The sequence below is a fragment of the Triticum urartu genome, chromosome 1A (assembly GCF_056163025.1).
Source record: "Triticum urartu cultivar PI428250 chromosome 1A, HENAU_Tu73, whole genome shotgun sequence".
Classification (NCBI taxonomy): domain Eukaryota; kingdom Viridiplantae; phylum Streptophyta; class Magnoliopsida; order Poales; family Poaceae; genus Triticum; species Triticum urartu.
This window is the reverse complement of record NC_141873.1, coordinates 75333011-75358547: the sequence shown is the minus strand read 5'-3', so window position 1 is coordinate 75358547 and position 25537 is coordinate 75333011. Positions and strand designations below refer to the sequence as shown.

At 48.6% G+C, this 25537-nt stretch overlaps 2 protein-coding genes across 2 annotated transcripts; both read left to right on the top strand.

Moving 5' to 3' along the window:
- Window positions 1–3153: 3153 nt before the first annotated feature.
- Window positions 3154–4372, top strand: LOC125532712 (uncharacterized). Its single transcript, XM_048696661.2, has one exon. It carries the CDS (start codon window positions 3245–3247, stop codon window positions 4217–4219), a length of 975 nt encoding a protein of 324 aa, XP_048552618.2. The 5' UTR covers window positions 3154–3244; the 3' UTR covers window positions 4220–4372.
- A 10766-nt stretch (window positions 4373–15138) lies between these two features.
- LOC125532710 (uncharacterized) lies at window positions 15139–17100 on the top strand. The gene has a single exon (XM_087523296.1). It carries the CDS (start codon window positions 15328–15330, stop codon window positions 16258–16260), a length of 933 nt encoding a protein of 310 aa, XP_087379422.1. The 5' UTR covers window positions 15139–15327; the 3' UTR covers window positions 16261–17100.
- The last annotated feature ends 8437 nt before the right edge of the window (window positions 17101–25537 follow it).

The window sequence follows — 25537 nt, the reverse complement described above, 5'->3', positions numbered from 1 at the left end:
GGCAGCTCCGTAAAAATGAACTGCGCGTCGCTCCGCTCCACCACTTCAGCTCCGCGGAGTTGGAAGCGAGAGTGTTTTCGGACGGGCCCTCAGTCCCCGCGCGCGCCTACCTAGCTTCACACTTTGCTGCACGCCATCCACCGCAAGCAAAGCATCAATTTTTGCACTGGAATGGAGTAGCATGCATCAAGCCATGACCACCAAAGCAATCACGTAAGTAGTAAAAGGACAAGACTGCATCGACACAGACGGGAGAGATGGAGACGTGATCGAGGGTGGTGCCCCTGCCTCACCCATACGTGAAGCTTCCCGGAAACAGGGACTGGCTCTGGCTGTGGCATCGCTCGCGCGTCGAGAGTCGATCCAAAGCTCGATCGATCGGGCCGGCGAGCTTGCCATCGGTGCCGTCGATGTGGGACCCATCAAGGCCACTGCAGCTGCATCTCCAACACGGGTCACTAAAACGTCCCCAAATGTCCGGATAATCAAATTGGGTCGGACCACTGACTTCACAACTCTGATCCATGCCAAAAAAAACTTGTCCTCGTTGAGAAACCTCGTTGCATTCACATTGGCTTCACTGGCTTCCTGCCTATTTTTGGATATATTTTATCAAACTCGTTACATTTCATTTGAATGTCCTGTTTAAAATGGGGGACATAGTTGGATGGCTGACGCCCATCCCGATGTTTGTAGACATTTTAGAGCATATACAATCAGGCACCTCAAACCCATCTTAAACGTCCGGGTAGGCGGACCGGTCAACCGATAAAAAAAAACGATCAATTCGGACGCCTCAAACCGGCCTCAAACGCCTGGGTTGTTCGGCGGCTCACATATCCAGCCCAAATGTGGGGCATATATGGGGCGGCCCCGGCGCGTCCGCCATATCAGCCCGGGCCATCACCGACCGCACGTCGTCCCCATAAAAACCCCAATCTGCCCCCTCTCCGAACCCTACCTCTCAGCCCACTCTCCTCTCTTGCTCCGTCCGCTCCTCTCCCTCTCCAAAACCCGTGTCGACGTTGAGAAACTTCGTCGCATTCACACTGGCTTCACCGGCCTCTGGCCTATTTTTGCACTTATTATATCGAACTCAATACATTTTGTTTGAATGTCGTGTTTGAAACAGGGGACATTTGGGGGATACAGTTGGATGGCCGTGTTTGACACGAAGGGAGAAACACCCGTACAAAAAGATGGAGATGTCTTGTATAAATGTCTCCCATGCATCGGGGAACGAAATGTTGCAGGCCTGCTAGTGTACAAAATACACAAATGGAAAAGGAAGAAAAAAAATGTGAGGCACGACCAAGTGATCAAGCGATCGTGGTCTCCTGGTTCTCGGAGGTCTCCGGAAGCCCCCGTTAATTACTCCCACAGATAGTGTTGTGAGACACCTCCGATTAAGTTGCGCAATTTTTCATCTTCGGCTTTCGCTTCGCGTTCTCCATGCATGGTGGTGGTGGTGGTGTGTGTGGGGGGGGGGGGGGGGGGGCTGCGGCAGATTCCGTGCATGAAGTGGTACACACGCTCGATAACGAGTCCTTTCAAGCGGCCACGCCCGCCTACAACGTCTTGCCTCGTCGGTCTCGAGCGGCGTCGATGTTGTTGAAGTTGGGGTAGCATGCATGGTTGGTCTTGGCTTGGACGTCGTTGATGACTTTGTAGCTTCACCGGAAGAGCGAGGGGTACACCCCGTGGGCTAGATTTTGGAAGGAGGAAAGGGAATAGATGGACGTGCGACACATGGAGTGCTCCATACACACCGCCGCAAAAAAGCGGGGAAGTCACCACCTCGTGTGTTGCAACGACACGGAGTGCTTCCACCGGCGACAATGAAATCTCCACCTCGTGTCGCATTCTTGGAGGCTTTGTCTCCTTGAATGTACTAGGGAAAGGTGCGTTTAGGCACTTGTTGATGGTGATCTTGCAGAGCATTTGTGCGAAACAACAGAGCCTAGTGCAAAGCAATGGTTGTTCTCTATGATTGACTCGCTCTCACACGATTTGTTTGTGAAGCTGATGGTGACGTTGTGGGCAATTTGGTGGGCAAGGAGACAGGTGATCCATGAGGAAATCTATCAGACACCTTTCGCCACTCACCAGTTTATTAACAGATTCATAGCGGAGCTAGAACTAGTTCCAACGAGAGGAGCAACGAACCAGGTTGCAGCAAGGAACACTGCTCAAAGGTCAAAAGCACCACTGTCGGGATTTGCGAAGATCCATGTTGATGCTACCGTGCCTAGAGCTGGCACGGGGGGCTCGGCTACGGCAGTATGCTGGGACGCCAGTGGTATGTTTCTGGGCAGCTCGGCTGTGGTCATCTATGAAGTCACTGACGTTGCAACTTTGGAGGCGATTGCATGTCGTGGGGCCTTATCACTAGTTGAAGATCTCCTGCTCCATAATTTTGTGGTTGCCTCCGACTCAAAAATAGGTGATCAGTGATATAGACAAGGGCATAAGCAGCAGCAATGCATGTATAATCAGACAGATCAAGCAACGACCGAAAAATGTTAATTGCATTTTCTCGCTTGAAGGCTGAGCAAGGCCGAGCAACGAATAAAGATGCAGATATTCTAGCTAAATTCTTGAATTGTTTGGACGAGGGGCGCCATGTGTGATTCCAATCCCACGATCCACTTTGTATTCCACTTCATGTGTTTTTGATCAATAAGTTTAGCTTTATCCCTAAAAGAATGTAATCTTGCTCCATGCGTTAAAATGTATATATCATCTGTGTAGATTATCATCCAAACAACTCTTTTTTAAGGATTATTTATTCTCATTATTTTTGTACTATATATAGTACAAAATTTCGTCAAACAAGCCGGCGCATGCCTGGATGTCCACAGATATTTTATGAGGTCTGTTTAATGATCTGCTTGCTCCGTCCTTCAAAGAGTGTATTTCCAACTTTGAAGGATCAAACTATCTCAAAGTTTTGATCGAGTTTGTGCAAAAAATATATCAATGTTTATAAAACCAAATAAAAGTACGATGAAAATATATTTTATTATCAATCCAATGCTACTAATTTGATGGCATAAATGTTGATGTACTGTTGTAAAGCTTTGGAAATTTCTCGCCAAGGAGGATATCTCCACTCCACGCGATGTGGCGTGGCGTCTGTTAAATAGTCCTTACTTTCTCCACTCTTGTCTTTGGTAGTCGACTTGTTTCCCCACCAGCACCGTCACCACCACCACCATCAATCCATCACCACCGTGTTCGATCGATGGAGTGGGTAGCAGAGCAGCAGGATCTGGGTGGCCTCGGGCTCGCCGGCATCTGCCGCGAGGTCGCCCGAGTACTCTGCGCCACCATCTTCAACTCCTGCTTAGGTCTCCTTATGCTGCTCTCCCTGATCTTGCCCTGCGCCAACCACGTCCTTAGCGACCGCGTCGACTCCAACCAAGGCAGCCTCCTCCGCCTCGCTGCGTACTGGGCCGCCTTACTTCTCTTCAAGCTCCTCTACTTCGTTCTCTGCTACGCGCTCACGCTCTTCTGCACCTGCGCCTACGTGTTCCTAGTCGCCTCTCTCTATTGCACCGGCGGCGATTTCGCCGCCGCCAATCGCGGCCTCCACGCCCTCCCACTCGACCCAGGCAGGCGGCTTCATCGCACCTTCTTCTTCCTTGCAATCCCTCTACTCATCACATTCTACGCCGGCGCGCAAGCCTGGATCGCGCTCCAGCACCTGGACGCTCCGCGCGGGGTCATCCTGCCGCTGCAGCTGATGGGCGGGGCCGCGTGCCTTGCCGGCGCCGGCTACGTCACCGTCGTCTGCCAGCTGGCCTGCGTGGTCTGCCTCCTCGAGGACCCCAGGCTCATCGCCGCCGTACGCAGGAGCCGCGCGCTCCTCGCAGGCAAGTTCTGGCCGGCGGCGGCCATCTTCCTCACGCTCGACGCCTGCATCGTGGCTCTGCTCATGGCCTACACGCCTCTGGTGGTGGTGATGGACGACGCGCTGGGGCTGGGTATCGCTTTCCCGCTGGCTGCGGGAGTTGGGATGACAGTCGCTCTGTGGGCGGCGCTCGTCGTCACGCTGGTGGCGCAGCCGGTAGTGTACCTGGTCTGCAAAAACCACCACCACGAGATCGTTGACAAGGTCCACCTCAACTACGTCGGAGACTACGAGCGGCTCGCCGTCGACGGCGACAATGCTGGCGTGGAGCTGCAGCCGGCGCCGCAGGTCACTACAACTGCCTAGTCCAGTCCAGTGAGTCCACGGCCCCCAGACCCTAGCCTGCAGTGCTACTCCTCTATTCATTCTTGGATTTAAGAGACAAGTACTTAAAAGTACTCCGTACTACCTATCATGTGTTTTAACTGAGACAATTAGTAAGTGCGGTAGCTACCTCCATCACAGTTTGAATGTATTATATTAGTCGTATGAAATTGTATATCTCATCCGATTCCGATTATGGCACATCACACTACGGGAACAGGGCTCTAAGCCGACAGCCAAATGTATGCCGACGGCCGCCGTCGGCCTAATCCGAGCTATGCCGACAGCTAGGTCCTGGCCGTCGGCGTACAATGGCCGTCGGGCTATCCCCGTCTACGCCGACAGCAGCCGTCGGCACATAACAGCCGTCGGCTTATCCCAGACTACCCCTACAGCTGCCGTCGGCATAGATGCGGGCCCGCCGACAACACTCATCACGGCCGGCTAACGACGTCAAATCTATGCCGACGGCCGTGACGGGTGGCCATCGGCATAGATACGGGTGACACGTCACCGATCCAGAGCGCACCGACCAGGACCTATGCCGACGGCAGCCGTGGGCATAGCTGACACGTCATCGATCCGCGGTGCTGTCCATCTGCCCTGGCCGCAGCTATGCCGACGACTTTGCCGTCGGCATAGTTTTTTTTCTTTTTTTCTTTTTTCCGTATAGTATTATTATTATTATTATTATTATTATTATTAAGCATACAGTATGTGTTAATAAGCATACATATAGATTGTGTTAATAAGCATACATATAGTTTTTTTTCTTTATTATTATTATTTAACTAACTTACATACAGTATGTGTTAATAAGCATACATACATTATTTTTCGGTTCTCTACAGAGCGGTGTGACCCCCCTCACGAACGGTGCCGCCGCCAGCCGGCAACTGGAATGGGGAACAGCCGCATCGGGTCTCTACGAAGGGGACTTTGCTCCAAGTGTTCATATATATCGGATGACCTACCACAATCGGATGGTGTTATGCCATGTCCGAAGAGGCGGCACGCATCTCCGGGGTGTGGCCCTGTCACGGACGGCGCCGCCGCCGGCACCTGGAGGGGGGAACGGACGCGTCGGGTCTACATGGAGTGGATGTATCTGTGGGTTTGGCCCGGATGTTGCTCCCGGGTGTCCTTATGGGCGGACTTGACACAACCGGGTGGAGAGGTCCACTGGTCAAAGCCCGTCCGTGCAAAGTCAAAGGGCTAGATCTCGTGGTCAAACGCTACAGGGTTAGCCAGGACGGGGGCCCTGGGAGGTAGCAATGCCACCAGAGCGTCGTACCGGGCCCTCATACATGCGGGGTGGTGTTGTGGCATGTCCGAAGAGGCGGCACGCGTCTCCGGAGTGTGGCCCCCGTCACGGACGGCGCCGACGCCGGCACATGGAGGGGGAAACGGACGCGTCGGGTCTACACGGAGAGGATCTTGCTGTGGGTCTGGCCCAGATGTTGCTCCCCGGTGTCCCTTTGGGCCGACCTGACACAACCGGGTGGAGAGGTCCACTGGTCAAAGCCCGTCCGTGGGAAGTCAAAGGGCTAGATCTCGTGGTCAACCGCTCCAGGGTTAGGCGGGACGGGGGCCCTGGGGGTAGCAATGCCACCGGAGCGTCGTACCGCGCCTCATACATGTGGGGTGGTGTTGTGGCATGTCCGAAGAGGCTGCACGCGTCTCCGGTGCGTGGCCCCCCTCACGGACGGCGCCGCCGCCGGCACCTGGAGGGGGGAAACTACCGCATCGGGTCTACACGGAGTGGATTTAGCTGTGGGTTTGGCCCAGATGTTGCTCCCCGGTGTCCCTCTGGGCCGACCCGACACAACCGAGTGGAGAGGTCCACTGGTCAAAGCCCATCCGTGGAAAGTCGAAGGGCTAGATCCTGTGGTCAACCGCTCCAGGGTTAGGCGGGACGGGGGCCCTGGGGGGGTAGCAATGCCACCGGAGCGTCGTACCGGGCCCTCATACATGCGGGGTGGTGTTGTGGCATGTCCGAAGAGGCGACACGCATCTCCGGGGTGTGCCCCCCATCACGGACGGCGCCGCTGCCGTCACCTGGAGGGGGGAAACGGACGCGTCGGGTCTACACGGAGTGGATGTAGCTGTGGGTTTGGCCCGGATGTTGCTCCCGGGTGTCCCTATGGGTAGAGCTGACACAATCGGGTGGAGAGGTCCACTGGTCAGAGCCCGTCCGTGGAAAGTCAAAGGGCTAGATCTCGTGATCAACCGCTCCTGGGTTAGGCGGGACGGGGGCCCTGGGGGGTAGCGATGCCACCGGAGCATCGCACCGGGCCCTCATACATGCGGGGTGGTGTGGTGGCATGTCCGAAGAGGCGACACGCATCTCCGGGGTGTGCCCCCCATCACGGACGGCGCCGCTGCCGTCACCTGGAGGGGGGGAAACGGACGTGTCGGGTCTACACGGAGTGGATGTAGCTGTGGGTTTGGCCCGGATGTTGCTCCCGGGTGTCCCTATGGGTAGACCTGACACAACCGGGTGGAGAGGTCCACTGGTCAGAGCCCGTCCGTGGGAAGTCAAAGGGCTAGATCTCGTGATCAACCGCTCCTGGGTTAGGCGGGATGGGGGCCCTGGGGGTAGCAATGCCACCGGAGCATCGCACCGGGCCCTCATACATGCGGGGTGGTGTGGTGGCATGTCCGAAGAGGCGACACGCATCTCCGGGATGTGCCCCCCATCACGGACGGCGCCGCTGCCGTCACCTGGAGGGGGGAAACGGACGCGTCGGGTCTACATGGAGTGGATGTAGCTGTGGGTTTGGCCCGGATGTTGCTCCCGGGTGTCCCTATGGGTAGACCTGACACAACCGGGTGGAGAGGTCCACTGGTCAGAGCCCGTCCGTGGGAAGTCAAAGGGCTAGATCTCGTGATCAACCGCTCCTGGGTTAGGCGGGATGGGGGCCCTGGGGGGTAGCAATGCCACCGGAGCATCGCACCGGCCCCTCATACATGCGGGGTGGTGTGGTGGCATGTCCGAAGAGGCGGCACGCATCTCCGGGGCGTGGCCCCCCCTCACGGACGGCGATGACACGGCAGTAGACGGATCAGACACTCGCATAGTTACCGGATGAGGCACTCGGTAACGGTACCCCTCAGTCAGTTGCTCTCCTATGTATCACCTTTCGCGAGATCATAGAAAATATTTATATCATAAAGAAATGTTGCTGACCATAGGAAAAATTCGGTTCAAAAAAAATATACGTGATATTTTAGAAAATTGTTGTACAATATAAAAAGAAGATCATGTCATTAAAAATAATGTTTCAAACCATTAAAGAAAATGTATGGTACATTTTAAATAATGTTCGTGCATGTAAAAAATATGTATACCATGTATCATTTTTAATATAATTATATACCATGTATCATTAAAAAAATGCAAGAACGTGTATTTGAAAATATTTAATATGTACGTGTATATAAAAAAGTATTATATATATATACGAAACTTTTCAATGCGCATGAAAATAATATACACTAAAAATATATTTAAAGACAGTTAATAATATATGCCACGTGTGTAATTAACATGTATACGGCTAGTTTGTAATTAATATGTATAAAAAAAATACACCTATGCCTACGGCTTAGCCGTCGGCATATATGCCACGTGGCGTGGTTAATATATGCCATAGGTCCCCTTATCCACTCGCGGCCCACCCTCCTCCACTCGTTCTTTTCCACACCCGCAGCCTCATCCACTCGCAGCCCGCAGCCCGCCGCCGACCGCCGCCCGCCGCTGCTCCCCGCCTCCCGCGACTCTCCCCGCCGCCCGCCCGCCGCTGCTCCCCACCTCCCGCCACTCTCCCCTTCCCTCGCCCGTCCCCCCTCCCCGCCGCTCCACCCCCTCCCCTCCCCTCCCCTTCTCGCGCCACCGCCGCCACGCCAGCTCTCTGCCGCCCGCCCGCCGCCGCTCCACCCACGTCGTCGCCATCTCGTCTCCACCCCAGCTCTCTGCCCCGCAACGAACCGGGCCCTGCCCCGCCTCGGCCCCTCCCCGAGCACGCCTGGCCACGGCTCCGGCTAGCCCGCGACCCTGCCCGGCCGGCCCTGGTGCTAGCTCCGGCCCGCGACCGTCCCTCCCGTCCCCTCCATCGCCGTGACGCCCCTCTGCCCGGTGAGCTATGCTCTTCTTTTTCATTTTTCCTACTGTGACATTCATAGTTTCATGTTTATTTGCTGCAAATAACTACTATGTGGATGGTGTATTCAGCCCCTAAGTCTATTCACATATGCATGCAAAATAAATTTTTGAGTTGATGTTTGTGTGAGATATATGATGTTTGTGTCTAAATCCTTGCTATGTGACATTTAGTTTCTAAAATAGTTGTGTGAGATGTGCTCCAAAATTGGCATATGATGAGTGGTTATTTAATCATGATGATCTTGCTAAAAAAATTGAAGGACAATATTTGACACTTGACGAAATATGATTTTTTTCATAGTTTAAAGTGTCAATGCTTAACCTTTTTTTTGCACTTGGTCGAATTAACAGGATTTGTGGTGTTCCATCTTCGTGGAGTGACCGTCGACGTTGAAGGTGTTGGTCCACGATCGTCCCTCCTTTGATCGACTACATCCTCTACATCAGAGGGTGAGCAACAATTCCATGACCTCGTCCACTTTTTTTCCATGTCACTAGATTAAATTTTCACATCAAGTCGCGTAACCTAGGTCTCCCATCCGAAAGGGTTGCATCGATAAATATGCATTCAATTGCATATTTATCACCGCAGCTCTTTCGGATTGTCCAGCGCTTTCCACGGACAGCCCGAGGATGTGTAGATTGGGTACGTTGTTCATGCTCTACCCCGTTCCGAGACAGGATTTTGGCGGCGCCTCCCTATTGTTCTCCGGATGCACATTCTCTCGGCATTTTGTCGAGACGTGTATTTGGAGAACAGCGGGGAGGTGCTGCCGAAATTTTGTCTCGGAATGGGGTAGAGCATGGACAACGTACTCAATCTACACATTCTCGGGTGGGATTAGGACCCATCTTTACCTATTAGAGATGTAGGTGGATTAAATGTCGATTCTCGTCAACCTTGTAAAAAATAAAATATTGATGTGAGTAATTTAAATGAATCCTTAATTTTGTTGTGTGGCTTCCAATAAAGTAGAGATGGCAGATAATCAGTGGATGTATAGTGGGTTTTCCCGTCGGAATCAAGTAACAACAGAGTGGGTCGAGAAAACTGATGTGTTTTTGAAAGAGATATTCCGTAGTCCAATGAGGATGGTGCCAGAATGCCCGTGTGCCAGATGTAAGAGACGTATCCGCAGAGATAAGAGTGAGATGACTAAGCACCTTTGCACGCATGGATTTATGCCCAACTTTAATATGCCGATAAATTTTTCCCAGCGGGACCGTGGTAGAGAGGATGTGATACGACAACGCGTCGCTGGTTATGAGGACGATGGGGTTAGAGACATGCTAGATGATGTCTTTGCTACACAGCCGACACCTCCGTCACATTCAGCGAATGAACCGGAGGAGCCGGAGGAAACCGCAAAGGCCTTCCTGGAAATCTTGGCCTCGTCAAAGAAACCTCTCTATGAGGGTGCCAAGCTGTCTGTGCTGGATGCCATCTCGAAACTGATGGCAGTCAAGGCTGAGTACGGCTGTAGCCGAGGTTGCTTCGAAGCATTTCTGGGAGTATGGGCTAACAGCCTGCCTGAGGGCCATGAACTGCCGAAAACCATGTACGGTACGAAGAAAATCATGAAGGCGCTCTCGATGGACTATGAGAAAATACATGTTTGTCCAAAGAATTGCCTTTTGTTTAGGCATGAGTATGCGGATGACAAGTACTGTAGGAAGTGCGGTTCCTCTCGGTATATTGAGGTGGTCGATAAGCATGGTCAGAAGCAGCAGCTAAAAATCCCTGTGAAGGTTCTTCGGTATCTTAATTTTATAAAAAGACTACAGCGCCTTTTCATCACCGAGGAGTCTGCCAAAATGATGAAGTGGCACAAGGAAGGGAAAACGTACAATCCAAAAAAAATTGTACATCCATTAGGAGGTGAAGCATGGAAGTCATTCGATATAGAGTACCCGGAGGAAGCAGCCGAGGTTGGGAATGTCAGAATTGCTATAACAGGTGATGGGTTCAATCCATATGGTATGTCATCTAATCCATACAGCTGTTGGCCCGTATTTGTTATTCCGCTGAATCTCCCTCCCGGCGCCATAATGCAACGCAAGACCATGTTACTGTCGCTTATAATTCCGGGGCCTGAATATCCGGGGAAGAATTTGAGTGTGTTTATGCAGCCGTTGGTGGATGATTTGCACCATTCTTGGTACTTTCTGAGGTTGACATACGACTGACATCTGCAGAAAAATTTCTTGATGAAAGTTTGGCTACAATATTGCATGCATGACTTTCTCGGTTATGCCTTGTTCTGCGGATGGTGTACAAGTGGAAAGATGCCTTGCCCAGTGTGCATGCAGGCCTTGATTTTCATTTGGCTGAAGAAGGGTGGCAAGTATGTTGCATTTGACCTGCATCGACAGTTCCTCCCTCCAGACCATCCTGATAGGGAAGACAAGAAGAACTTCACAAAAGGCAAAGTTGTCCATGAAGTAAACGAGATTCCAACGTTTTCTGGTGCGGATGTGCTTGCTCAGCTAAAAGTTCTTAAGCCTGCCGGTGAGGGGAAAGGCAAAGGCAAAGCCACAGGCGAAGACGAGGGCGAGGGCAAAGGAAAAAGTAAAGGGAAATTTTTTGAAGGATATGGTGAGACGCACAACTGGACTCACATTACCCCCTTCACGCAGCTTCCCTATTTTAAGGACCTCAAACTTCCATACAACATAGACGTGATGCACACCGAAAAGAATGTCGCAGAGTCCCTTTTTCACACGAACCTCAACATTCCTGATAAGACAAAGGATAATGTTAATGCTAGAGTTGATCAACAGAATATTTGTGATAGACCACTCTATAGAGTTCTTGACGAGCACAAGGCCAGAGCCGACGTGGTCTTGCTTGCGGCTGCGAAGAAGAAAGCTCGTCAGTTGCAGTACGAGGTGCGCTAGGTTGCCGTCTCGCAGTACTATCACTACTACCTGCACCAAAAGATGACCAAAACTCAAGCGCAGAAGCTACGACTTACCTTGAGCAAGGAGCAGTTCATGATGGTAACTATTACTAACTTTTCATTGTTTCAAGCAGTCAACTATATGTTTCGTGCTCACATGTCATGCTTCCAAAATTTGCATAGGTTGTTCCTCGTTGGTGCTATGGAAGGCATGACGGATGGGCGAGTTTGGTGGATAGGTGGCTCAGCGCCGATGCAGAGTTTGCTGCCAAGAGCATCAAGGCCCGGGCTAACCGTGGAGATGACGGGACACACGGCCAAGGAAACAGGAACCACTGGGGCTTCAAGGCCATGAAGGTATATCTATGTGCATGATGCATTTTTGTTCTTCTTTACGTCATGTTCTTATGTATGGCTGACTTCTATTTGACGTTGTAGGAGGACAAGTTGAAGAGGCCGCTCTCACACATGGAGTCGTGGAAGCTGGCCCGCGAGCGGAGTCATCGCAAGGAGGGCGAGAGCCAGTACTACGGCAAGACCGAGGAGCACCTGGGGTCTTACATTCATCACTATCAGGAGTTGCATCCGGATGTTCCTGTTGCTGAGGTCGCCCAGTCTCAGATCGACGACACGGCGGTGGTGGCCATCCAGGGGAAGAAGAATGGCCGGTATCCGTGTTTCGATGGCTTGATCACTCCTTCGATCTCGTACACACAGCTTCGGGCTACCAACCAGAGCCAGTTAGAGAGTACGGGGCGTTCACAGACTCCCTTAGCCCGCTAGCATGCTGTAAGTACTTCCTCTTTATCTTTTTCTATCTTGCATTCTCAGTTTGTTTTCAGCATTGCTCACTTAGAAACAACCTAAATTATGTAGGCGTATAAGGAGTTTGTCGAGCATAGGAATCTCGAGGTGCGGGAGTACTTGAAACGAGTGAAGGCAAACGATGATTACAACCGCCAGATGATGACGGTTAGTTTTGCCCTCTTAAAACCAAGCTAAATTTTTGCACTTTCATTCCTTCTGATCTTCTAGTTTGCTTGTTTAACTAACATTCAGGCTATGTTGGCGTCTTGGACTAACCGCACGGATCCACCACAAATGGGACCCCCACGACCACCTGCGGGAGAACCCCCACACGTGCCCACGTTCGATGAATGGGTGGCACTAGGCAGTGATGGTCCGGTTAGTACATTTGCCTAACTACTAGCAAACTAGTTCTCGTTCATGAAACACTATCATATCATATTTACCGTTAGAATCTTTTCTGAAACATGTAGGGGACCGGTGGCTCGACTCCTGCTCCGTCGACCCCAGTCACTCCGATCTGGCAGAGTGGTGGTGGTCACGATGGCGGTTTTGGCGGAGGTGGTGGTGGTGGTTTTGGCGAAGGTGGTGGTGGTTATGGCGGAGGTGGTGGTTTTGGCGGAGGTGCTCTTGCTTGATGATTCCGTGCATGTGGCCATCGTGCCATGCCTTTCATATTCCTACTTTTATCATGTTTCATGTCTTGCACTACTTTTATGTTCATGAACTTCCGTCGGTGATGATCTTTAGATGATGTGATGAACTTGAGTATGTTTAGATGATGATGGTGAACTTGAGTATGTTTAGATGATGATGGTGAACTTGAGTATGTTTAGATGAACTTGAGTATGTTTACATGATGAATTGTCATATTTCTGCATAATTTCATATTGTTCTGTTTTGAAATGCTGTCAAGTGAATTGGAAAAGAGAAAACAGGGAAAATAATTAAAAAAACTATGCCTACGGCAAAGCCGTCGGCATATATACGCCCAGGAGTTACCAGGGCTTGCCACGTGGCACATCTATGCCTACAGCAAAGCCGTAGGCATATATGAAAATCTATGCCGACGGCTTTGCCGTAGGCATAGCCCTGCTGCCAGGAGAAACCAGGAGATGCCGCGTGGCAAAGATGTGCCGACGACTTTGCCGTAGGCATAGCCCTGCGACGTGGCATTGCGTGATTCGTCAGCGCTTTTGACGGCGCCGTCCGTTGCCGTCAGACGAAAAACACTGCCGACGGCTATACTATGCCGACGGTCTGACAAAACTACGCTGACGGGGATATGCCGACGGCCTGGGGGCCTATGCCGACAGCCTGGGGGCCTATGCCGACGGCCTGTGGCCGTAGGCATAGCCCGCGAGTCCGGTGGTGTCATGTGTGTTTGATTCTTGTATATGTTTGTGTGACGCTGTGAGCTAGTATATATATAATTATTGAGCCTATTAACTAAGAGTACTCCCTCTGTTTTTATTTACTCCGTATATTAGTTTTGACTGAGTCAAATTTTATAAAATTTGATCAAGTTTGTAAAAAAGGATAAAAACATTTACACTAAGACATCTATATGATGTGAAACTATATTCAATAATGAATCTAGTAGTATTGATTTGGTGGTACAGTTTTCTACAAAGTTGATGAAAGTTTATAAATTTTGACTTTAGGCAAAGGTATTTATATGCATAGTAAATAAAAATGAAGGGATACGTGCATTATTTGTCCCATCTGTCCCATTTTCGCTTCGTCGAGAAAATTCATACATGAGTAGAATATATATATACTCGGCTAGTTTGGGAATTGTCTGATTTTTAAAAATGTTTAGAAATACGTACATGGATTCGAAAGGGAAAATATCGTGTGTCCATGGCTAAAACGGCATGGATGTCGTTTTGCAGTGGCAGAAAGATAAGCACATGCTAGTTGTCCGGTCCGGTCCGATATTTGCGTATCGATGCGTGCTCCGTCCTCCTTGATCATCAACCGCTTCCATCATGCCTCTCTCCATCTCCGGTCGCTCATAATATGCGCTGCTCATTGGCATTATCAGTAGCGGGTTTCCGTTCCCGGCAATCGTACGTCGACTCAAGATGGCGAGAAGGTCAAATAGTCAGGACGCGGTTGGCCGGCGAACCTGCTCATGTCGAAAATGATGAGAAGATGAAAACCGTGTTGTGATGGTACAGAAACTAGCTCGACCAGTCTAATGCTACTACTTGCGCGCGCATAGGTGCAACCGAGGCCACATTTGTAAAAATTGCACAAGGCTAGTTGGTGACCGATGCTACCTAGAATACTCCTTTCTTTTTCCCTACTACACCAACCTACACTGACCATTAATTGGGCATGTTTAATTACTACCTCCGTCTTAATTTATTGGTCCCCTTCATATGTTATGTCAAATTTTGATCCAACAAAATGTTAATGCATGTCGTAAAAAATAATATAACTGAAAACTATGTTCAAATATGAATCCATCGGTATAATTATTAATGACATACATTAATATTTTATTAGTTAAATCTCTAGTCAAAATTTGATACACATTACGTAGGGGACTAATAAACGAGGACGAAGGTAGAGTAGACCGAGGGATTCTCCATCCAATGCTCGTTTTTGGAGTTGGAAAATGTAACGCGGGCGAATAACATTTACGTGGTGGATGGGTTCCATGATTGGGAGCGCCCTCTCTTCCATCCGGAAAAAAAAGACAGATGGGCGATTAATGCTCACGGAAGTGTGGCTGTGTATCATGGTGGTGTATGCATCTCCTATCGTGTAAGTGTGGTGGTGCGTTTCGTAAGAATCGATGATGGCGGTGGCAAGCTTTAATTATGGTGCGCTCCCTCCCATGTGGCCACGAGCCCATGCCATTCCATTTCGGTGCAGCCGTGCAACAGAGGGTCTGAGACGATAGACCAGCTAGCTAGATGAGGAAGCCTAATTGCATGGGTGAATAATAAGACCACCTAATTGCATGTTTCATTAAAAACCCCAAAAAAAATCAGAGATGCACACACACACGTACGTACGTTAATGGAAGTCGATTTTGCCATTGCAAATGGACGCGGTGAGGAGCTCTCTCTGCCTCGCTCGTGAGGAGCACTTCCTTCGATGTTCATTCCCTTTCCCCTGTTCCTCGCAGTCTGCTCATTCCCTTCAGTAGCAGTCAGTAGCTCACTTTCCTTCCCCAAACCACCACCACCACCCTACGTGCTCGAATGCTCGATCGATCCATGAAGTGGGCACCCGACCAGCAGGCTCTCGGCGGCCTCGGCCTCGCCGGCGTCTGCCGGGAGACCTGCCGTGTGAGCCGCCGCGCCATGCTCCCCAACTTGGTCAACCTCGGTCCCCCGCTGCTCTCCGCCCTCTTCCTCGCCAGCTCCGCCGCCATCCGCGCCGTCTGCTCCCGCGTCCTCTCCGACCTCCACGACCACGACGGCCCCAGCCTCCTCCGCCTCGTCACCGACCGGCTCGCCTTCTTCCTCATCGTGGCCGTCTCCATCGGCGTCGTCCTCCTGCTCGTGCTCCTCTGCACCACCGCCGCCTACGTCTTCTGCGTCGCCTCCCTCTACTGCACCGGGGGCGACCTCCGCGTCGCCGATCGCGTCCTCAGGGGGTTCCCCACGGTCCCGCTCACGCGGCTGGTCTGCACGTTCATCTTCGCCGCAGGCCCATTTCTTGTGATCTGCACCTCCCTCTTCGTCGCCGGCTTGTTCCATCCCCAGGAGCTGCTGGGCGCTCCGAACAAGATCATGCCGACGATGCACCTGCTCGCATGGGCCGCGTGCCTCGCCGGCGCGGCCTACTTCGCCGTGGTGTGCCAGCTGGCCTGCGTGGTGTCCCTGCTCGAGGACGCCATGCTCTTCCGCGCCCTGCGCAAGAGCCGTGCGCTCCTCGCCGGCAAGTTCTGGGCGGCCGCCGGCGTATTCGTCACGCTCGACGGCTGCATCTTCGCCGTGCTGGCGGCTTTCCCCGTTCTGGTGGTGGACGATGCGCTGGGCCTCGGCCTCGGGTTCCAGCTGGCCGTCGGGGTGGCGATGGCGGTGGCTCTGTGCGCGGCCGTGCTGTTGACGCTGGTGGCGCAGCCGGTGGTCTACATGGTGTGCAAGAACCACCACCACGAGGTCGTCGACAAGGTTCACCTCGACTGAGTACGAGCGGCCGTCAGTCACACCGGCGTGGAGCCGCTGCAGCCCGTCTGAGACGAAGCAGATTGCAGCAACTCGGCCTGGCTAGCTGCATCCTGTCCACGATTCCACGGTGGTAGCTACGTGAAGAAGATTTGACTTAACTAGGAGTACAGTAGATTAGTAGTAGTAGTAGTAAGGGCCTATTTGATTCGTAGGATTGCAAAAACACAGAAATAGGAAAAACGTAGGATTGAAATGGCATGTCCATTGCACCCCTATAGGATTTGAGTTTGTTTGATTGTGGCATGAGGAAAGCAAAGGATTTCTTTTAAGAGGTTGGAGTGGATGTTAGAATTCCTGTAAAATGTAGTACAAATAATCCTTAGGAAAAAATCCTACAAGATTCAATCTTACGAATCAAACAACCAATGTAGGAAAAATCTCTAAAGATTCCAATCCTTCAAAAATCCTATAAAGATCCTTTGAATCAAAGAGACTCTAAGTTGCTCTAGTCAAGTTTATGTGTGATTATCACTGCACCGGATATGCATGCTTGGGATTGTATATGTGTGATGGTTTGTGAGACTCGAGTAGGAGTGCTTGGTAGCAGCTAGTACAACTGTTTAAGCTTGAGAAATTTGCAGAAACCGTTATTTTGTTCTTTTTCTTGGATATGGGAAGAAGAATGTACCGTGGTCTTGGACGGGAGGACCAGGGGATAGGGCTCCAAACGACGAGAGAAGATTTTCTACCATGCACGGGATCTCCCGTGCATGCATCCATCACATTTTTTATTGTTGTGTGGGATCACTTTTATAGTGTTTTCTTTCATCTTAACATATATTCACATGCTATTATGTACTGATTAAGTTTCATTCAAATAAATAGATACCTGATGCATGTTGAAATAAAAGTTTGATCTATATTCTGTTTGCAAAATTGTGTTTTTCCTGACAAGGTCTTTAAAATAAGACCAATATTGAATATATTTTCAGAAATTATTTTTTTGACAACTAAATCACCATGCTTCAAACTTGTTTCATACAAATTTATTAATTTCATGTGAAAAAATTAACAATGTTTTATTGTGCGCAAAAAATAATCTTATTGTTTCACTATGGCTCCCCATGTTCCGTTGCATTTCATAATGTCACATGTGTGCCAATGTGTATCAAACCGATTCTTGGTAATGTATAAAAGTTTGTAAATATTAATATATTTTATTGCAACAAAACTTTGAACTTTTCTAGTGTTTAACGAAACATAGCATAGTTATGTGTACTTTTATAGTGTTTCACCATGTTTCAGAATTTAAATTTTTTTTTTCTGAAATATATTCAAAAGTGGTCTCTTTTCAAAGATCTCATCGTAAAAAAACAAATATGAAAACGGAACATAAAATATACTTTTGGTTTAAAAGATAAAATAGATTTAAACTTGAAAATAAAATGAAAAGGCATGGAATGGTGGAGCATAGGTGGTACAATATGTTTGCATGTGATGAGAGAAAGATCTAACTAACTAAGCATCATAAATGCATGGCATCGGATCTCCAAGCAAAATCAATGGCGCGTGCATGCACGATACCTCCCGTGCATGGGAGATTAGCTTTTCTCTCCAAACGACCAACCCGTTTATAGAGGAAACAATACGTACCTGGCTAAGCCTTGGTGCTGATGGTTTTCCAATATTGAGTTTTATTCAAAAATTTGAAATCATAATTAAACTAGCGGGTGGAATGTTGTCTGTTAAATAATTTGTGATTCTGTTGTGTGCCGTGGTCGTCGCCGTCGAAGGAGGAGGAGAGGATGATGAGTCATTTGAGCTGTCGGACGGCCCGATCCTGCTGCCACTTGAGCTTCGCTAGCCGAGCCACCTCCGTCGCTTTCTCCTCCTCCCGCTCGGACTGCTCGAAGGCAAGCCGGAGCACCTTGGCGTTCTTCCGGCGGAGTCGTTGATCGTCCGTCTTCGCCGCCATAAGCGACCGGCGGTAGACCCAAGCGAGGAGGCGATCGTCCTCGTTGTGATCCATCGAAAACCCACATCGGCGGCGGGTAGATTTCTCCGCCGCATCCCTCTCCCTTGCCTGCTGCCTCTCGCGGTGGGCCATGCACCTTCTATTCCGGCATGCGCGTTCGGAGCGGCGGTGCGGGTACTAGCACCCACCACTGCCCGGCGGGGGCCAGCACCGGCGTCCTCGCTGCGCGATAGAGGAAAGGCGAGGCGACAGATCCAAAACTGCCCCCATGTCTACCTTGAACCTCTCGAGGACAATACGGAGGGCCGGCTCCTCGTCAATGTCGAGGTCGAAGTCGGAGCGGCTGTGGAGCTCGACATGGTGGCTGGAGTTTTCGGATTGGATTGACGAGAAATCGGAGGAGGAGAAGAGACGGGGAGGCGAGCAGAGTAATGTAGAGTTTCCGGATTTGAGATATTTATGGGGACTGAGTGGGTTCGGGGTGGGCCCGACTGATGTGGCGGGCGCGCCCGTGCCACCCTATATCCGCCCTATATTTAGGCTGGATATGAGGTGCGCCGGACACCTCGGACGTTTGAGCCTGTTTGAAGCGTCCGTCTGAATCAAAATTTCGTAATCGGTCAGTGATCGGGCCATCCGCCAGGGCGTTTGTGCCGGATTGGAGGCCTCGGCTGCATATCCTTTGTATTGAGCCGATTGGATAACATGAGCCATGAAAGAACTTAATTTTCTTGACACACATAAGCCATGGGGATGTGAAGTGGATCCCTGCTAAGAAGGAGAATCAGAACCACAATGCGGGGTCGTCCTCTGCGTCGTCACGGAGCGCCGCTGCCTTCTCCATTTTGCCGCCCGCCGTCGCTCCATGCATGCGGCCGTACATCAAGGTGGAGGTATGCCAGCACTATTGCGACACAGCCACACAGCTACCCTAGACCGACGCGCATCTCCCGAATGGCTGGCATCTCAGCCTAGATCGGGTGCCTGTGCCGCCAATCCCGACAAGCGGTTGCGCCCGTCTACCAGAGATCAACCATCGGCAGGCCCACCTGCCACCAGATCTCCTTAATAACCCAAGGCATGCTATCGACTCGTCACCGTGGGACACTTTGTTCCGGGACGAGCACGACCTGTGTCGGCAAACCTTTTTTACCGGTCGTGCTCACAGCTCGCCACAAGCGCGCGCTCCCTGCCCGACGCAGTCTTGCGGGCGTGCAGGGGTGCGTGCTCGTACGCCCACACCATCCCCCTCGGTGTCCTCACCACCTCCACAACGAACCATGACCACCAAAAAGGAGAAGGAGCTGATGAGGAAGGTGCTCGAGGAATCAAAGATCAAGTACGAACGCAACCAGTGGGACGGCCTGGACATGCATAGCACTGTCGGCCGCCAGCGACGTCGCTATCCGGAGCTCGAGGAGCCAGAGGACGTGGAGCCGCAAGCCACGCCCTGCGATCCGACATTGGAGGGGCAATCCTGGACGTGGACATCGACGGTGCTCTGCACGCCGGAGTACGTGTCTTCCCCGTCCACGTGGGTGAGCGCCGATGCGTGGTCACCATCCCCGCCACGGCCGCCCGCCAACCATGGCAGCCACCGCAGGCGCCGCCTACCCACCTTTGGCAGCCACCGCCCTACATCGACCACATGATGGATGATGATGACAAGGACGGCAGCGTCGGCTTCAACTAAAGACGGCGGCAACGGCCAATCTAGGGTTTTTTCTCTAGTTATTATGTTTTCTTAGTTGAAGTTTAATGGACTTGTGTTTTCTTTTCTACTTGAAGTTTATAGTAGACTTAATGTAATACACACACACACACACACACATAAACACTATTCTGATCACGGAATCAAAATAATATTCTGATCACAATATGAACTTCTCGAGTAACGCGCCTGACCTTCCCCGAGTACTAGGTTGAACTTCAGCTAAAAGGTGTCCAAATGGGGTTTGCGATATACCGTTGGATAGCTATGGACATCAGTATCATGACCCAAGTTAAATTTTTGACAAAATGTAAGCGGTTTAAGAGCAGTTTTGAAAACCGTTATTTTTTCATATAAAAAACGTGAATCGTATTTTCGATCGCATTTTTAAACCGTTTACCGGAATGAGGCAAATAATATGGCGTTGGAAAGCTGCTGCAAAACCGCTCCTTCCACATGTTGAAAGTTTTCTCTAATGCCCTACGGTTAAAGAGTAATTCGGAAAATCGTAAAATTTTGCAAATCGAACACCCGAGTTCGTATTTTTGACGCCATTTCTAAACGGCTAATCCAATTGAGGCAAATAATATGGCGTTGGAAAGCTTATGAAAATGCCCTACTTTTTTATGTTAATAGTTTTTTCTAATTCTGAATGGTTTAAAAGTAATTTAGAAAACGGTACAAGTTCCACCGAGTTCGTATTTTCGAGCTAATTTTTTAACCGTACGTCCAAATGCAGTAAATGATATGGCGTTGGAAAGCTTGAAGAAATGCGAAACTTTTTTGTATATATTGTTTCTCCTAATTCATTACGGTTTTATGTCAGTTTTGAAAATGATTAAAAACGTATTTTTGCCGTAATTTCTACAAACTTTATCGGAATGGGGCAAATAATATACCGCTGAAAAGCTACGGAAAATGCGAAACTTTTTCATGTTGATGATTTTCTCTGATTCCTAGCCGTTTTCAAGTAATTTCGAAAACGGCGGGATCATGCGTTCTGCCTTTATCGTGAAACAGATTCTTCGAAAATGCACCGTGTGAAGAATCTGAACTTATCGACGCGTAGACCTGAACTTCACTCTGTTTTTCACGTGATTTTTTTGCTCGTAGGTCTCCATCCACTTGCTCGTAACTCTCCATCCATTCACCGGAATTGAGCAGGTGATATACCGATGGAAAGCTGCTGTAAGCACGCAAATTTCCCATGTTGATCATCTTTTCATACTGGCGACAATTTTAAAAGTTTTTCATCTAAAATTCATTCAGTGTAGTTGATGAACTTCCTGCTGTTTTCATGTTGAACTTCTGTGACATATTTTCGTTTGTAATTTTCTCATCCATTTCGTCAGTGTTACACAAATGATATTCTTTTTGTACAAACCTCTCTCACAATATTTTTTTAACTTTCTCCGATCGAGGACTTGAACTTACACAGATGATATTCCTGTCATTTTGAAGAAAATTAGAGAAATGACGAGATCATGATTTCTGCGTTCATTGCGAATGGAAACGCATTGCGTGAAGTAGTTGAACTTCTCGGGGTATGTCTGTTTGAACATCACTTTGTTTTTGGCGTGCTGTTTTTTGCACCGCGTGAAGTAGTTGAACTTCTGGGGCATGTCTATTTGAACTTCATTCTGTTTCACTTTATTGTTTTTTTCTTGTATGAAATACACACCATGTAGTACGTGAACTTCTGGTTATTATCACTTTGAACTTCTCTCTGGTTTGAGAGAATATTTTAAAACACAAAAAACAACATATTTTTTTTTACATATTTTGGACATCTAAATACAAGGTTAACCTCTCACAAGAATTTTTTGAACTTTTCCTCACCGAGCACTTGAACTTCTAGCAACCATTTTTTCGTTTCTGAGTTGTTTTTAAAAGTGCAAAAAATGGCGTTGTGTTTTTTATTTTTTGAACAGGTAAATCATAGGTTTTAATATACTTCGAACTTCTCTCTTTTTTCAATATGAAGTTCACCTATTTATATTTTGAGTAAAGAATTGTATTAGATTTTTATACGGAAAAAATCTAACATGGAATACAAGGTGAACCTCTCTCGCAACAATTTTTGAACTTCTCCGGACAGAGCACTTGAACTTCTTTCAACAAACCTTTTAAGATTTTATTTTTCTATACATTTTTATGTTGAACTTCTAGATTTTTATCTTTTTGTTAGCAAGGTAAATTCGATTTTTTTAATTTGAACTTCTTACTTTTTAAAACCTGAACCTCTTGGGTTTTATTAAAGCAGTGAAAATCAACTACTCTACTATTCTAAATTGAACTTCTAGGTTTTTCTTTTTATTATGACTGAACTACTTTGTTAGTTTAATTCGAACTTCTTGGTTTCTTTTAGAAACAGGGAAAATCTGAATTTTGATCAGGAAAATCTAAATTTTCATCACATTTCATAGTTTCTTTGTTACCCATTTGTTGAATTTATTTTAATTATAATTATGTTACATGTGAGCTCTGTGTGTTTGTACTCATGGGGGACAACCATGCAAACTTCGGGAATTAGAGAACATATACTTTTGAGTACAACCTTTTCGAGAAATTCACCATTCTTACTCTATGCGAACTTCATTTTTTTAATATATGAACTTCTGTGGGTTTTTACATTTTTTTCTGCACGTGAATTTTGTACGTGAAACTTTCTATCATGTTATATATTTTTGAACTTTTTCATTTCTTGTATTTGAACTTCTTTCTTTTTATACACAAAAGGAAAATAAAATCACCCTTTTTTCACGCACGTAGGAAGAGGAACGCACATGATTTTTTTGAACTTCTTTTGTTTATTTAGAATGTTTTATATTAACTTTTATGATGTTTTTTCTTTGAAACTATAACCAGATTTGTTCTGACATATCAAAGTATATTTTGAGCTGTAAGGAATACTCGGTTGTTTTCTTAAACTCTAGGAATTAAAAACGAAGCATTTTTTGCTGTAAGAAATGCTCGCTTGTTTTAATTTGAACTTTGACATTTTCTATGCGTTGAATTTGAAGGAGGGAGCTGAAAACCATGGTGAGATAATTGAAATGCGTCATCCTTTTTAACTAGAGAGGGTGCTTCTTGTTTTTGTTTCAACAAGTTCTAATTCAGTAGGCTATTCAGACTAAAGAGACAACAAAAACGTAGGCGCACCCATTTTTTGATGACACCACATATTTTTTATATAGACAGAATGAATTCACAGAACCAAAGGATCGATTATAGATCTCAAAGACACACATGTCAGTCACAACAGAACAAACATGTGAAATCATCAATTGAAAAACATATAGAAAGATGGGACGCGTAGATGTGAACACTGCAAACCAATTTTTGCTCTGCACGGGCGCCCGAGAAAGAGTGGTAGCAGGGCGCCGCTGGTGCTGGGCACTAGGAGCGCTGCTTGGTGGCTGGAGCAACTTAGAAGAAGCTAATAGGGGATGAAGGTCTCTTGTTAGGCCTCGTGCAGGTCATGTTCTTATGCCGACACACACGATAGAGCATAGGGGAGAGCGCCATGTTGACCATGGCAGGGAAGCTTGAACTCCTCGCGTCGTTGTGGCAGCAGGAGGGGCGACCGCCGAGCAGCTGAGTACGCCGGGGCTAGGGGAGGCAAGTCTTTCTAATCTCGCCCCGTGTCCTCGAAGTGATGTTTGTACTGCCGCTGAAGTCCAGATACACCTCACCTTGAAGGAGGGGCCGGCCTCGCGCCGGAAGATGGTGGGGGCAGCGGTGCGCCAGGAGGAGGCGGAGCCGGCCTCGCGCGGGAAGTAGGCAGGGGCGGAGGCGCGTCGAGTTCGAGGGAGGGGCCAGGTGGGGATCTGACCCGCCGGGAGCACTGAGTGGAGGTGCGTGGTTGCTGCAGCGGTTGGGGCGGCGGCCGAGTCACGGGAACCGGCGGTTAGGCAGGATCCGGTGCTGCTCTGGTAGATCTGGGTGGGGGAAGACCAGCGGCGGGACCACTGGTACCATGGGTGGGGGCGGTGGCTCTCTGGGGAAGACGACGATAGGGTCGCGCTTGGGAAGATGGCGGGGCGGCGGCGTTCTAGGGAAGAAGGGGGCACGGTCCCGGCGGCGTACAGGGGAAGGGGTGGTGGCCCTGGCGGCGCGTGGGGGGAGGGGATCCCGGTCGGAGGTTTCCTGGGGGAGACGGGTGGGTCGGGATCGAGGGGAGAGTGAGAGGTGCGGGAGGTGGGAGATCGAGGGGATTTTTTTCTTCCAGAGATCTCGGGAACACCTAATCGGGCCTATATAGGGCCTGACGTGATCCAAATAACTATTCTAATTCAGGGATTAGAATAGTGCTATCATATATATATATATATACTAGTAAAAGAGCACGTGCGTTGCAACGGGAGAGAAAACATAACACACGCTCTTAACTCAACAACCATCACTCAAGACCACAATAGGTCCATCTCCTTTATTTTTGCGAGGCATCATATTTGTGTTGCCCCTTATCCTCCTTCTCACTCTCGCCGGCGATAGCCTCGGTGTTCACACAAAACAACAACAAACGTGTGTTGAATATGCTTAATATTAAGGCGTCTATCTCTCTCTCTCGCTCGCTTTCTCTCACTCTCGCGATGAGAAATCTGTTATTTTTCCCTGCGACATTTTTCAGAGGTATGCATGTGTAGTTATCGATGTTTTCTTTTCCGTACATGGTCATAGTGAGGTGTTTATTTGCAATCCGGATCGCCACCGGTATGAAAAAAGAATCTTGCGCTATAAATTATAAGCTTGCTTCCATAATAATATTTTAAAAATATTTAACAGGTAAAATTAACATCATATTTAGATTCCACACATTTTTCTAATAAAATTTCATATATAATACGTTAAAATCGAAGTTATGGTTTAAAAGATACAGATAATTTAGAAAATTATTTGGTTTGACTCAAATATATTCCAAAATAATATTTAAAAACACTTAACAGATAAAAATAATCTCATATTTATATTCTACATATTTTTCTAATCAAATTTCATATATAACATGTTTAAATCGGAGTTACGGTTTAAAAGATATGGATGATTTTAAAAAGCATTTGTTTGACTTAAATATGATCCGCGGATGAATTACCTAAAACATCGCAGGGGGGGGGGGGGTCGCAAACTGTAAAATAACGGTTCGGGTATGACTTAAATCCGAACGGCGGGTTGATTTCAGAAAAAGACAGAGACTTTTGTGTAAAAACACGAAAATAACGATTCATTTTAACTTAAAACAAGACTGCGGGTTGAATTCTTTGAAATAGAGGGACTTTTTTGAAAAGTGTCATGACGGACGAAAGAAACCCAATTTGCTTTATTATTAGGTAAAGCTAAAGATTTATATATCATTGTTAATTAATATTTATGTTTTTTGGATTAGAATTTAAGTTTTAAATGAGAACACTATTTGAAATGTGTCAGGCCGGTTGGTCGCATCGACGGATGGACGACCGTAAAGAGATTGCTTGTGTCCGTTTTGCCGACCCAAGTCGACAGAATCCGGATAAATAAGTCGCACGTCCGTTTGGCGTCGCCAGTTGTCCGGTCCGAGATTTGTGTATCGACCGGTGCTCCGCCGCGTCTAGTACGGCCTGCTCCTCAAT